The sequence below is a fragment of the Megalops cyprinoides genome, chromosome 11 (genome assembly GCF_013368585.1).
Source record: "Megalops cyprinoides isolate fMegCyp1 chromosome 11, fMegCyp1.pri, whole genome shotgun sequence".
NCBI lineage: Eukaryota > Metazoa > Chordata > Actinopteri > Elopiformes > Megalopidae > Megalops > Megalops cyprinoides.
The window spans coordinates 35,729,304-35,740,486 of NC_050593.1; the positions used below are offsets into that span (position 1 = coordinate 35,729,304).

At 44.8% G+C, this 11,183-nt stretch overlaps 1 protein-coding gene across 2 annotated transcripts in view; it reads left to right on the forward strand.

Moving 5' to 3' along the window:
- Positions 1 to 11,183, forward strand: part of LOC118785781 (zinc finger protein 385B-like) — a 47,192-nt gene extending 36,009 nt beyond the window's left edge. For both annotated transcript variants that reach the window (XM_036540713.1, XM_036540712.1), the window contains exons 4-8: positions 6,028 to 6,181; positions 8,905 to 9,225; positions 9,633 to 9,814; positions 9,958 to 10,059; positions 10,968 to 11,183. In XM_036540713.1, coding sequence (XP_036396606.1) covers positions 6,028 to 6,181; positions 8,905 to 9,225; positions 9,633 to 9,814; positions 9,958 to 10,059; positions 10,968 to 11,183 — 975 coding nt within the window. The remainder of the gene's footprint in view (positions 1 to 6,027; positions 6,182 to 8,904; positions 9,226 to 9,632; positions 9,815 to 9,957; positions 10,060 to 10,967) is intronic.

Consider the following 11,183-nt stretch of genomic DNA (forward strand, 5'->3'; position numbering starts at 1 on the left):
CATAGTTATAATTATCATTCACAAATGTATCTTAATTGTGCTTTAGGGCACTGTCAGCCTCAATTTTGTGTTTATCTCAGTTCTGTGTCAGGATTGATAACTGTTAGAGAGCATTTGAGAGTTAATTGCCATTACCCTATTTGTTTGCTCCAACAGCACTTTAGTGTTCTCAGATTTGAAAAACGTGACTCATGCTAAGGATTAGCGAAAGCGTTCATGCAGTGTTTGCTGTTATCTCCGTAAAGTGAACATGCCCCCACACTTGATTGCATGCATCCTTTTAATTGAGCAATCATGCTGTAGGCAAAACCACAGGCAAAGGGTCCTCAAGAACACTTTTCAGTTTAATACAGGCTTTCATTTCGGCTTGTTGAGGCACATGTTGAGATTAATTCCAATTAAACACTAATAATTCTGAGACCTTTTTACCAGAGATAACCAGGACTGCCACAGTCCATCATTACCCTGAAAATGCTCACCAGAGTGCTGCTTCCTGTGCTGAGCTTCTCCTTCAGCACGTCTGGAGTGATAGGAAGACCAGCCCTTCTTTTGGTCCTTTTCAACAGACAGCAGAATTTATTCTGTGTGTGTTCAATCTTTCAAATTGTTTCAAATCTTCAAAGCAGTAGCATTAACCAATATCACCCTGTATCTCTCACCTAACTGGCGTCAGAAGCCATATACTGTCCCATTTGTATGACTTTTCATGTCACTTTATTGGATGCAATTTGTCGCTCTGAATAAGAGCATCTGCTAAATAACAAGGTAACAAGGTAACTGTAAAACGCGGCTTGGCTTTGTTAGCGCCTAGATGGGAGACCTACTGAGAAAGAAGAAGAAGATCAACAAGATCAACAAGAAGATCAAGAGTTTGTTGACGGATTTGAGTTCTTTGGGAAAACAGGCAGCCTTCAGTACGGAATAAGCAGAAAGGCAATGTCCTCATACTGCAGAATAAGCAGAAAGGCAATGTCCTCATACAGCAAACTACCCTATAGGGTGATGCCATTCTTTGGGTGAGATGTTAAACTGAAGTCCTGACTCACTCCAATCATGAAAGACCCCATGGCTGTCATCACACAGAGCAGGGGGCTCCCTGGTGTCCTGGCCACAAACCTTGCTGTCTAAATCTGGCGGAGTAGTATTCCTCCAGTTCCACTGGCTAAATAAGCCCCATCCTCTCCAGCTCGGATGATGTGTAGCGATTATTCTGGAGAAAAATGGCTGCCATACATCACCCAGCCCCTTGACTAGAACACGATCAAAGATCCATGAAAGGTACAGTGTAAGTGCAATTCATTATTACTGTAATTAGTAACAGTAGTAGTAGCTTTACTTTGCCAAGGGCTTTGAAGTTCCTGCTGTACATTATGTGGAAATTGATGGCCTCAGGTTGATACTAAATTACAGAGGAAGCCAAGGCTGAACCTGACTAAAGACACAATCGTGAACATATACCGAGTAGCTGGCATCATGTTCCTCCATTTTAACAAGTGTTAGAAATCCTTGTACAGTATTTGTTTTTGTGTGTCAACGTATTTGTATGCACATTTGTGCTTGCACACAGGCATTTTGGATGTTAAGTTGCAGTGTAATTGTTTGTAGCATTAATAAATGACTGGCATTGGTGTGTCACTTCCATGTCAGTTGTGAGTGTTGCTAAAAGGCTGTGTGTATCCCCTATAGGGGACAGACCTGCCATTGATTTGTAAAAATCTGCCTAATCAAGGAAGAGACAGAGGCAGAAAGCTCAAGCAGGTAGTCCCCCCCCCCCCCCTCTTGCTGCCATGTCATTGGCTGTGACCTGATCTTCAGGTGCATAATGGAGGTACCCTGTATGAACTGAAAGTAGAGGAAGCTCTGGAGCCAGTCCAGTGTAGCTCACAGCCCCTAACACTATGGAAGACATGGAACGCTAATAGAAAGCATGGAACTGTCCATATAGCCTGTGCAATTTATCAAAGCTTGACTTTCCTTTTACCCTTCAGGTGCAAGTAAGACAGAGGATCTTAGCAGATCTTCAATGACTCTGTTAATGAGTTAAGCATGTTTTTCTTTTTTTTTCTTTTCAGAAATATACTGGGTTCAGGTACAGAAGGTGACTGTGAACCACCATACCACAAGCAGTGCGCAGTGGATTCTAGGTGGTGTTTTTGCTATTATATGCCCCTTTATAAAGAGGCTTGCCATGATTGGTGTCATTAAATAGATCCAGCTGATGTATAGGTATAGTACAAAATGGATGTTATGTTTCTATAGAAACATGTGTTGGGTAAGCCTAAATAATAGCAATAGTAAACTACAACAAGATGGTCAATAAGACTGATAGATAACAAAATAAGAGGGGTTGGAAGGCAGCGATGTCTTTTTCTCTGTGTTTTCCGTGGTTCCAGTAAGCAATTACTCATACAGAGGCATTACTCCCTTAAAAGTGGCCGTTTTTCTCCAGAAAAGAGGATCATCTGTTTTCTGTGAAAAAAGCTATTAGAAGGGGCTGGAATCTCAGGACTTGGTGGATTAATCTTCCTGCCTTCAGAACAGAAGGCCAAAACCTGGGAGAAAAAGACAAAGCTGCCTCTCAAGTAATCATCTGAGTCACAGAGACTGCCAAACACGTCATTAAAAATGCAGGTCCCAGCAGGGCTCTGTTCGGAATGTTACATTATGGATTATGAATTATGGACAGTATGGATATGTAAACTATTGGCTTGGACATTTCTCCTAGCTACAACATACAGAGATGCACTTTCAAACAAGTGTTTATAAATTATTCCAGCCTTATGAATGTTTTAGACATTACAAAGCATTGAAAAAAAAACACAGATAACCACCAACGTAAGTAGGCAGAACATATTTCAAAGAAATGAAAAGAGTGAGATGTGGGCATGAAACACAAATCCTGACAGTCACACACTGTAAAAAAGGCGGTTCGTTTGGACAGCTAGCATGGATGTGCAGAGCACTGATTTGGCCTAATTCAGCTGTAAACACGCAGTCAGAATCCGACACATGCTCACAGTGTCACAGACTCCAGGCTCATTACTACAAGCAGCAGTGGGCATTTTTACTCTTTTTTTCTAACGGATTCATTCATATCTACCTCCCCAATCTATGAAGGTAGTAAATTAAACAGCAGCCTGCCCCAGTGTAACTTCTTTTTGTCCAATTGTGAGAATCGTCCAATCATTTCTTTTTTTTTTTTTTAATTTCTATAGGCTGACATAGTTCTCTCTCAGAGCATATTTGGGGGTTGCCCGACTGCTGAGTCAAATGAAAGAATATTTTTTTTAGAGAACCAATATGGACTACACAGTGATTTGTTCAAGAAGATTCATTCTTTAGTGAACTGCACATCAGTGAATGCTGACAGTGTAGCATAGTGGTAAGGAGCAGGGCTCATAACTAGAAGGTTGCTGGTTTGATTCCCTGCTGGGACCCTGCTGCTGTACCCTTTTGCAAGGTGCTTAACCCAGAATTGCCCCTGTAAATACCCAGCTTTATAAAGGGATAAGATGTAAAAACAGTAACCTGTGTAAATCGGACACTCTGAATAAGAGTGTCTGCTAAATGCCAATAATGTAATAGTGTAATTCACACCACTCGTCATCACAAGGTTTTTACAATGGGGGGGAACACAGAGAAAGCATTTTCCAGCCACACAGAATAGCCAAAGCACTGCCGTTATCTTGGATTTGGGCTACAGGTTTATAAATATGTACAGCTCATTGTGCTGAGAAACAAATGAAAACCTTGGACAATACCGTGGTGTGGGCCAGGCTGTGACCGTGAGCAGGTGTGTCTGCCCGTGCCGGGCCTCTCGTAGTGGTATAACACGGAGTAAACACTCATATTGCAGGCAAATGGCAGCGTTCGCAGATATCATCAGGAAGACTTGCTATCTCCCTGCGCCGGTGTAAGCCTTTCTCTTGGGTGCTCTTACATCTCTTCCTGTGTATGTGTTTGTAGATTACATATTTGCTGTGTTCTACAGTGGTGGCATCCACACTGATCCTTTCTTTTTTTTTTTTTTTACTGTGCTTTACTATGAATGACGATATTCAAAGATCCATTATGCACGTGTATGGAATCTCCTGTAATAATAAATAAAGAGTTCCCCAGCCTCATGGCAGCAGTCATAGCTGGATTGTGTGTATATCTTCATACATACTGTACGTCTGTGCACTCAGTGTACCAAACAACACATCTCACTCAAAGACCTTTAGTGCTTTACCCTCGTATGCGCGGCGCTTCTCTCTGTGAATGCTGTACGCCCTGCCATGTCTGTCACATCACTGAATGAGTCTGGCAGTGATGGTAAGTGATGGTACCAGCAGATGCCACATTATGGGAGAGGCAGGCGGCTCCTGATGTGTGTTCTCTGTTGATTGTACCGGCGCTGTATCCTGCTAACATATTCATGGGCTGCTCCGCTCCGTCTTCGGTGCACAGACATCCATGTCTTCTGCGTCTGCTGAGGGGTTGAGCGTGGCAGAACGTGGACAGCGTGGCATACAGAACTCCGTTTGAGACCTGCAGAACTGTGCTCATAGTCTTCACTCTGTGCCATTGCATTAACTGCTTGCATTATTTATGAATTTCTTTTGCTTTGAAAAAAAAACAAAAAGAAATTTCATATTAACCATGAGAGTTAATATATTTCTTTCAATACAGGCACCTTTACAGACAGAAAAAATGATGTTTATATTTCATATTTAATTGATTCACACATATGCACAAAAAACATGCCTAAATATTTCCCAATTCCCTTAGTGTTTTATTTGAATGGTTGTTGGTGTGGTAAATGGAGAAGTTATGAAAAGCTGCTGCATTTATTTTATGTCAGCTGTGATTCCCCTCTGATTTATGGCTTTGATTTATACACCACAGCTGAGTGGCTTCTCTTGAGAAGGGTTTCACCTTACTGTTCTGTGAAAATAGAGAGGACTCATATATTACAGACACCTCAATCATACTCTTCCATTTTCCTCTCATCCTAAAAAAAACATGGATTATTAAAATATCTTGAAAATGCCTTCACTAATTGCCTAGACTGCACTGATTCTCAATCCTGCCCCTGGGGCCCCCATGCTCGGCATGTTTTCCATCTTTCCCTGCTCTACCTACCTGACTTAACTCATCAGTGGTACTTTTGATTAGCCGAGCACACCTGATTTAATCAAAAGCATGTTTGGAGCAAGGATAGATGGAAGATATGCAGGAGAGGGGGGCTCCAGGAGTAGGACTGAGAAACAGTGGCCTAGAGGGACAGTGCAGGTATTTTGTGTAGAATCTACACTCTATACCTCAGCTGCAGACAAGTAATACTCATGAAGAAATAATATGAAAAATAACTGATATTTGATTTGAGAGCATGCAAGATCTGATATTGTAATGTGAAGTAATCAACAGCTACCCAAATAATTATTTAACCCCAACCAACTTCAGGCAGTGTAATATCTGTCTGCAGTATTCCGCTGCTAGTAGCAATATCTCTAAAATGTTCTTTGGGAGGCATTCATAGAAATAAAAGTATTCAGAAATTTAAAAGGTAAGCAGATTTCCTGCTGGTCTTGGATGTACCTGCTTTGATCTCGTGAAAATACAAAAGTAAAGCTTCATTGCTATCTAGTGTGAAAGTCAAATTGGCCTAATTCATCATTAAACTTTCTTCTGAATTTCTGAAGACACTGCTTTTTCCAGCATAAATCTGTGACTTTGGGCACAGCCAAACCAGTTTTCCAACTAGCTCACTATTAGGCACCAGCTCTATGCTCTGATCAAATACATTTATCCTCATTTTATTTCTTCATAAAGACATTATATGGACATTCACCCTTCAGTAGATTGATGAAGAATCAAAGACAATCAAAAAGATATCTTTAAAACATTCGTGCCTTTGTTTAGCCTGTTGGAAGGGCAGGCTGCTGTTGGACGCTGTGTGTTTTCCTGCGTTTTTTGCGTCCCGTGCTGTGCGATCCAGAGTGTGAAATGAGCCTGATTGCATGGTTCATTTGTTCCCCTTTGTAGAGCCAAGCCGAGGCACACTACAAAGGCAGCAGACACGCCAAGAAGCTGAAAGCGCAGGAGACGAAAAATAAGCAGAAAAGCGCTCCTACCAAGGACAGCGCAAAGCCAGTCAGCGCCTCCACCGCGGTCACTGCCTGCAGCTCTGACCAAACAGGTTAATGCCTCCTTTTTGTTCTTCTTCACTCTCCTTCATTGTGTCGGGTCTGTGAGCGGCTCTGGATGCTTTCTGCTGCCTTATTCATTATCATTACTTATCACCTGCTAGTGTGTGTGTGTATGTGTGTGTGTGTGTGTGTGCGTTCGTTCATGGGTGTATGTGTGTGTGTGTGTGTCCGTGCGTGTGTGTGTATCTGTAGTCCATTTCTTATGCTCATAGTTGATATTCTTCCACTGATGAGTAATGGTAGCCATAGAGGGTTGATTACTGGAAGGTGGCTGTGAGGTGAGAGTGTTGAGCTCATTAGAGTGGAGTGTTTGAAACCATATCCCACTCATTTCTGATCTGATCGTCATACTCAGAGGTAAGTGTAGAAGACACGTGCCCCTCTCAGGTGACCTGGCCTTACACACAGCCAGCGCTGGGATTGGCTGGCCATACACCCAGCCAATGCTGGGATTGGCTGGCCATACACACAGCCAGTGCTGGGACTGGCTGTCCATACACTCAGCCAGTGCTGGGATTGGCTAGTCATGGTGGGGGCTGTGATCAGATCACCCTTCAGGGAAATCAGTCCTCTCTGTCACTGACCTGGATGGTGATTTCAGGCTGTGTTTCCATTGAAGCGCATTAAGATGTCTGTCTTTGATTGGCTGCAGTCAGGCAGCAGAGGTGGTGAGAGTCTGCTGGGTTTGGAGTGATTGGTGCTTGAGTTGAGGGGGAGAGGAGAAGGGATGTGGGGCAGGTGGAACAGCAGGTGACACACTTCGCTGTTCACATCAGAGCTGTTGGTGTTCACTCTGAAGGAAAAAAAGGCATCTTAACATCACGCTGTTTACAGGCCTGGCTTCACAGAATGGGAGACAGCCATAATGTGGAACAATTTGCAACAGTACATTGAGGAGACAGGGCCCAGTACAAGGAAACTGAGAGAGATTTCGTTCAACTACCATCTGCTGCATTGTTGGCGTTTGACAGTGAATACATTTTGAACAGTGTAGAGTTTCTCTTTACATGGTGCAGGACTTTTCGACATGTATCTCTAGAAGCTGCTCAGACAGAAGAATGCGTCTCATTACATGAAAACAGATTCTCTACAGAAGCACAGGGTCTGGTTGGAGGCATGTGTGTTTATATCACTGTTTGTGCAGTTCAGGTTAGTAAAGAAAAGCCCATTGGGTCACAGTGTGTCAGGGTATTTTCCGTGTAATTTTATGGATAAATTAAGATTTCCTTTTGTGTATTACTTTACATTACATTATTGTCATTTAGCAGATGCTGTTTTTGAGAGGGACTTACGTATAGGTTACAATGTTATCCATTTATAGAGCTGGATTTACTGAGTCAATTGTAGGTTAAGTATCTTGCCCAAGGGTACAGCAGCAGTGCCCCAGCGGGGAATCCAACCAGCAACCTTTTGGATACAAGCCCTGCTCCTTTCCACTACACCACACTCCTGTACTGGTATGGGTTGTATTTCCAGCCTGAGAAATCAAAATTAAAACTCCATTAGGACTCCACTAAGAGTTTTCACCACAATTTCCTCTGAGCGGCTCAGATAGCTTTGGTGAGAGCCGTCAGTGCCGCTGCTCCGTTAGAGCAGTGTGCGTTAGTGTTTGGTTTCTTTACACAGATCGCCCCGGATGAGCGTCACTCTGTCCGGGGCCCTCACTGTGATGTGGCTGTGTTACTGTAAGCTGCGTTCAGACCCAGACCCCTGTCAGGAGGCCTGTAATTGCTCTCCGAAATTCTGGCAGCAGAGGATGAAGTCGGATTTAGTTTCCACTGAGGAACTTGAAGGCCTGAATCAGTGAAATTGCCGGCCTCTGTTATTTACGTAACGCGGCACTTTTATGTAACGCCTCACAGAGCACCGGATTATCGGCACAAATACAGCGAGCGCTAAGAACTGACATTGACTTTTCCTTTCAAAAACAGTTAGGGGGGAAAGGGTCTGGAAGTTTACCAAGTCAGAATTGCTGGAAAGGACGGTGAAGGAAAAGGAAATGAGCTGTGATGAAAGTTCCCCCCCCTCTGTGCTTGCTGTAGATCCTGCTGAAGGTGGCCAGATTCAGGAACGTGTCAGAAGTCATCACCTCTTTTATCTGACGAGAACAGAAAACTGAGCACAAGCCAAGGAGCTTTGTGTTGTTATTCAGGCCTGGGGTTTCACCGCATACTTATCTGATGTAGATTAACATGACAACCTAATGTGATGAAATTTATTCATAGACCAGGCTGACGTTCTCAACTCTGGTTTCTCACAGACCAAAAAGACCGAAAAAGAAATGGCTGAAACCAAAAAAGAAAACCCATGCACACTGCAAAGCACAACCCAAATTAGCAGCACTCTTAACTGTAGCATGGTGTGGCAGTAATTTAGTGGGGGGAGTAATGTGCTGGACTTTTTGTTTGAATGCCTCCTGGGGGGGGGTGAGAGGAGACATTAGGGATGCAGAAGTGTGACCCCCCCCCCAGCGAGGGACAGGGGTGGGGTGGTTTGAGGTGGTGTCATGGATGGCATGTGGACACCTCTGCAGAAGAAGCAGTCTGACAGCCTCGCTGTATCTCCCGCACTACACTGCGTCAGTGTTACGCAACCCACAGTCACAAAAAGGCGTCACGAAGACTTATCTTATTTTCTTCCTCTCTTATTTGGTTGAAGGTATGAGTCACGTCCCCAGACTAACTGTCGGGTTGCATCTCTCTCCCCCTCTCAGAGAAAAACTCGGCACTGCCGAACGGGCCCAAGGCCTGCTCTCCGCCGGAAGCCTTCCTCCCGGCAGCCTCCGCTGTGTCCGGCCTCGCCAAAGCCGTGCCCGAGCCGGCGTCCACCAGCCCGCCCGCGGAGACGGGGGCACAGGGGCCGGCCGTGAGGAACAGTGCTAAGCCTGCGCCCGCGCCTGCGCCCCCAGCCCCGCCCACGCCCGCGCCACCGCCAAGCGTGGAGTCAGAGGAGGAGAAAGCCAAGAAGCTCCTGTACTGCTCGCTATGCAAAGTGGCTGTCAACTCCCTGTCACAGCTGGAGGCTCACAATACAGGTGTGCTGCTGTCTGTTACCTCTTAGCTCCGTTCTCCCCGAACGACGTTAACATCATGTCTACCCATTGCACCGTCTGTATTCATAATGCCTGTGTGGTTATCATGCCTTATTTATTCAGTTGTAGTATTACTGAACTTGTGTAAACATAACAAGCATGTACTCTGTGTACACTGTTGAAATCATTGTGATGGTACCTGTCATTTTTTCATGTTTATTTCATTATCTGTTCACCTTTTTGTGTTAGTCCTGTATTGGTGTTCTCTGGTTTTTGAATGCTTGTATTTTGTATGCTAATGGGTATATCACTATATATTTAAATAGGCCTAAGATGGAGTACAGGGAACAGTGGTAAAGGCTTTCAAATAAGCAGCATTTCGTTTGTGAAACGCGTTTTCCTCCATAAAGGTTCAAAGCACAAAACCATGCTTGAAGCCCGAAATGGAGCGGGTCCAATTAAGGCCTATCCCAGACCGGGCTCCAAACTCAAGGTCCAAGCCACTGTGATGAAGGGATCGGGTTTGCAGAACAAGACGTTTCATTGCGAAATCTGTGACGTTCACGTGAACTCTGAAATCCAACTGAAACAGGTATGTATGTATGTCAGTGAGCACGGCGTGCACACAGCGGTCCGTGTCTCTCAACACATTACACTGTTTATCAGCCTCATGAGAATGTTACTTAAATTTGTAACCGACTCCCCGAATCCTCTGTATTTTGTTGTTTTTTCCAGCACATTTCCAGCCGGAGACACAAGGACCGAGTTGCCGGGAAACCGCTGAAGCCCAAATACAGCCCTTACAGCAAGCAGCAGCGTAGCTCCAGTGTTCTGGCAGTAAGACATATTTAGGTCTCCTCCAGCAGAGCTCTGTGCTTCAGATTGTCATGAAGTTTGATACTGTTATCCAGGATTAATGCTGTGGATGACTAATCTTCCTCTTCCTGGACGGTTTTTTATTATGTACCTATCCGAATATGATGTGTTTTGGGATATAACGTTATGTGATGTAGGCTTCTCGCAGTGAATCTGCCCAGCATGTGACTGGAGCTCGTCATGAGTCATATTTTTGTAGCTAAACTGAATCAAGCTGAAGCCGCTGTCTCACAGAACAACAAGTTACTGTGGAACGACTTCTCATAAAACTTCAGACTGGATTTGTGCGTCACCGCCAGCTTTGTGTTCCCAGGAAATGGCTCGCTTTGATTGGCAGTGTACTCTAATGAGCAGAGACTGCTTTAGCACTGTAGTGTTGTGGCGATGTAGGGATGTAAAGATGTAGTTCTGTAGCAATGAAGTGATCTAGCGATGAAGTACTGTAGCATTGTAACACTGTAGCAATGTGCTAATGCAGGAATGTAGTGCTGTAGCAATGAAGTGTAGCAATGTAGTGATGTAGCGGTGAAGTGCTATAGAGATGTTGCGTTATAGCAGTGTAATAATGCGGCGATGTAGCACTGTAGCAATGTAGTGATGTAGCGGTGAAGTGCTATAGAGATGTTGTGTTATAGCAGTGTAATAATGTGGCGATGTAGCGATGTAGCAATGTAGTACTGCAGGGATGTAGTGATGTAGCGGTGAAGTGCTATAGAGATGTTGCGTTATAACAGTGTAATAATGCGGCGATGTAGCGATGTAGCAATGTAGTACTGCAGGGATGTAGCGATGTAGCATTGTAGCGTGGTAGCGCTGTAGTGTGATTCGCTCTTTGCTGTGTTAACGCCCGGGTCTCTTCTCCCCCGCAGGCTAAACTCGCCCTGCAGAAGGAGCTGGTGAAGCCGCTGTCGCCCGCTTTCATCTCCAGCCCTTTCTGCCCCACGACCGCGCCCTCCATGTCCCTGCACCCCCGCCCGAACACGCCCCTGTTTCAGACTGCCCCCCTGCCCCCCTCCTTCCTGCGGGCCGCCCCCGGGCCACTGCGCCCCGCCGCGGGCTCCACCATTCTTTTCACGCCGTACTGA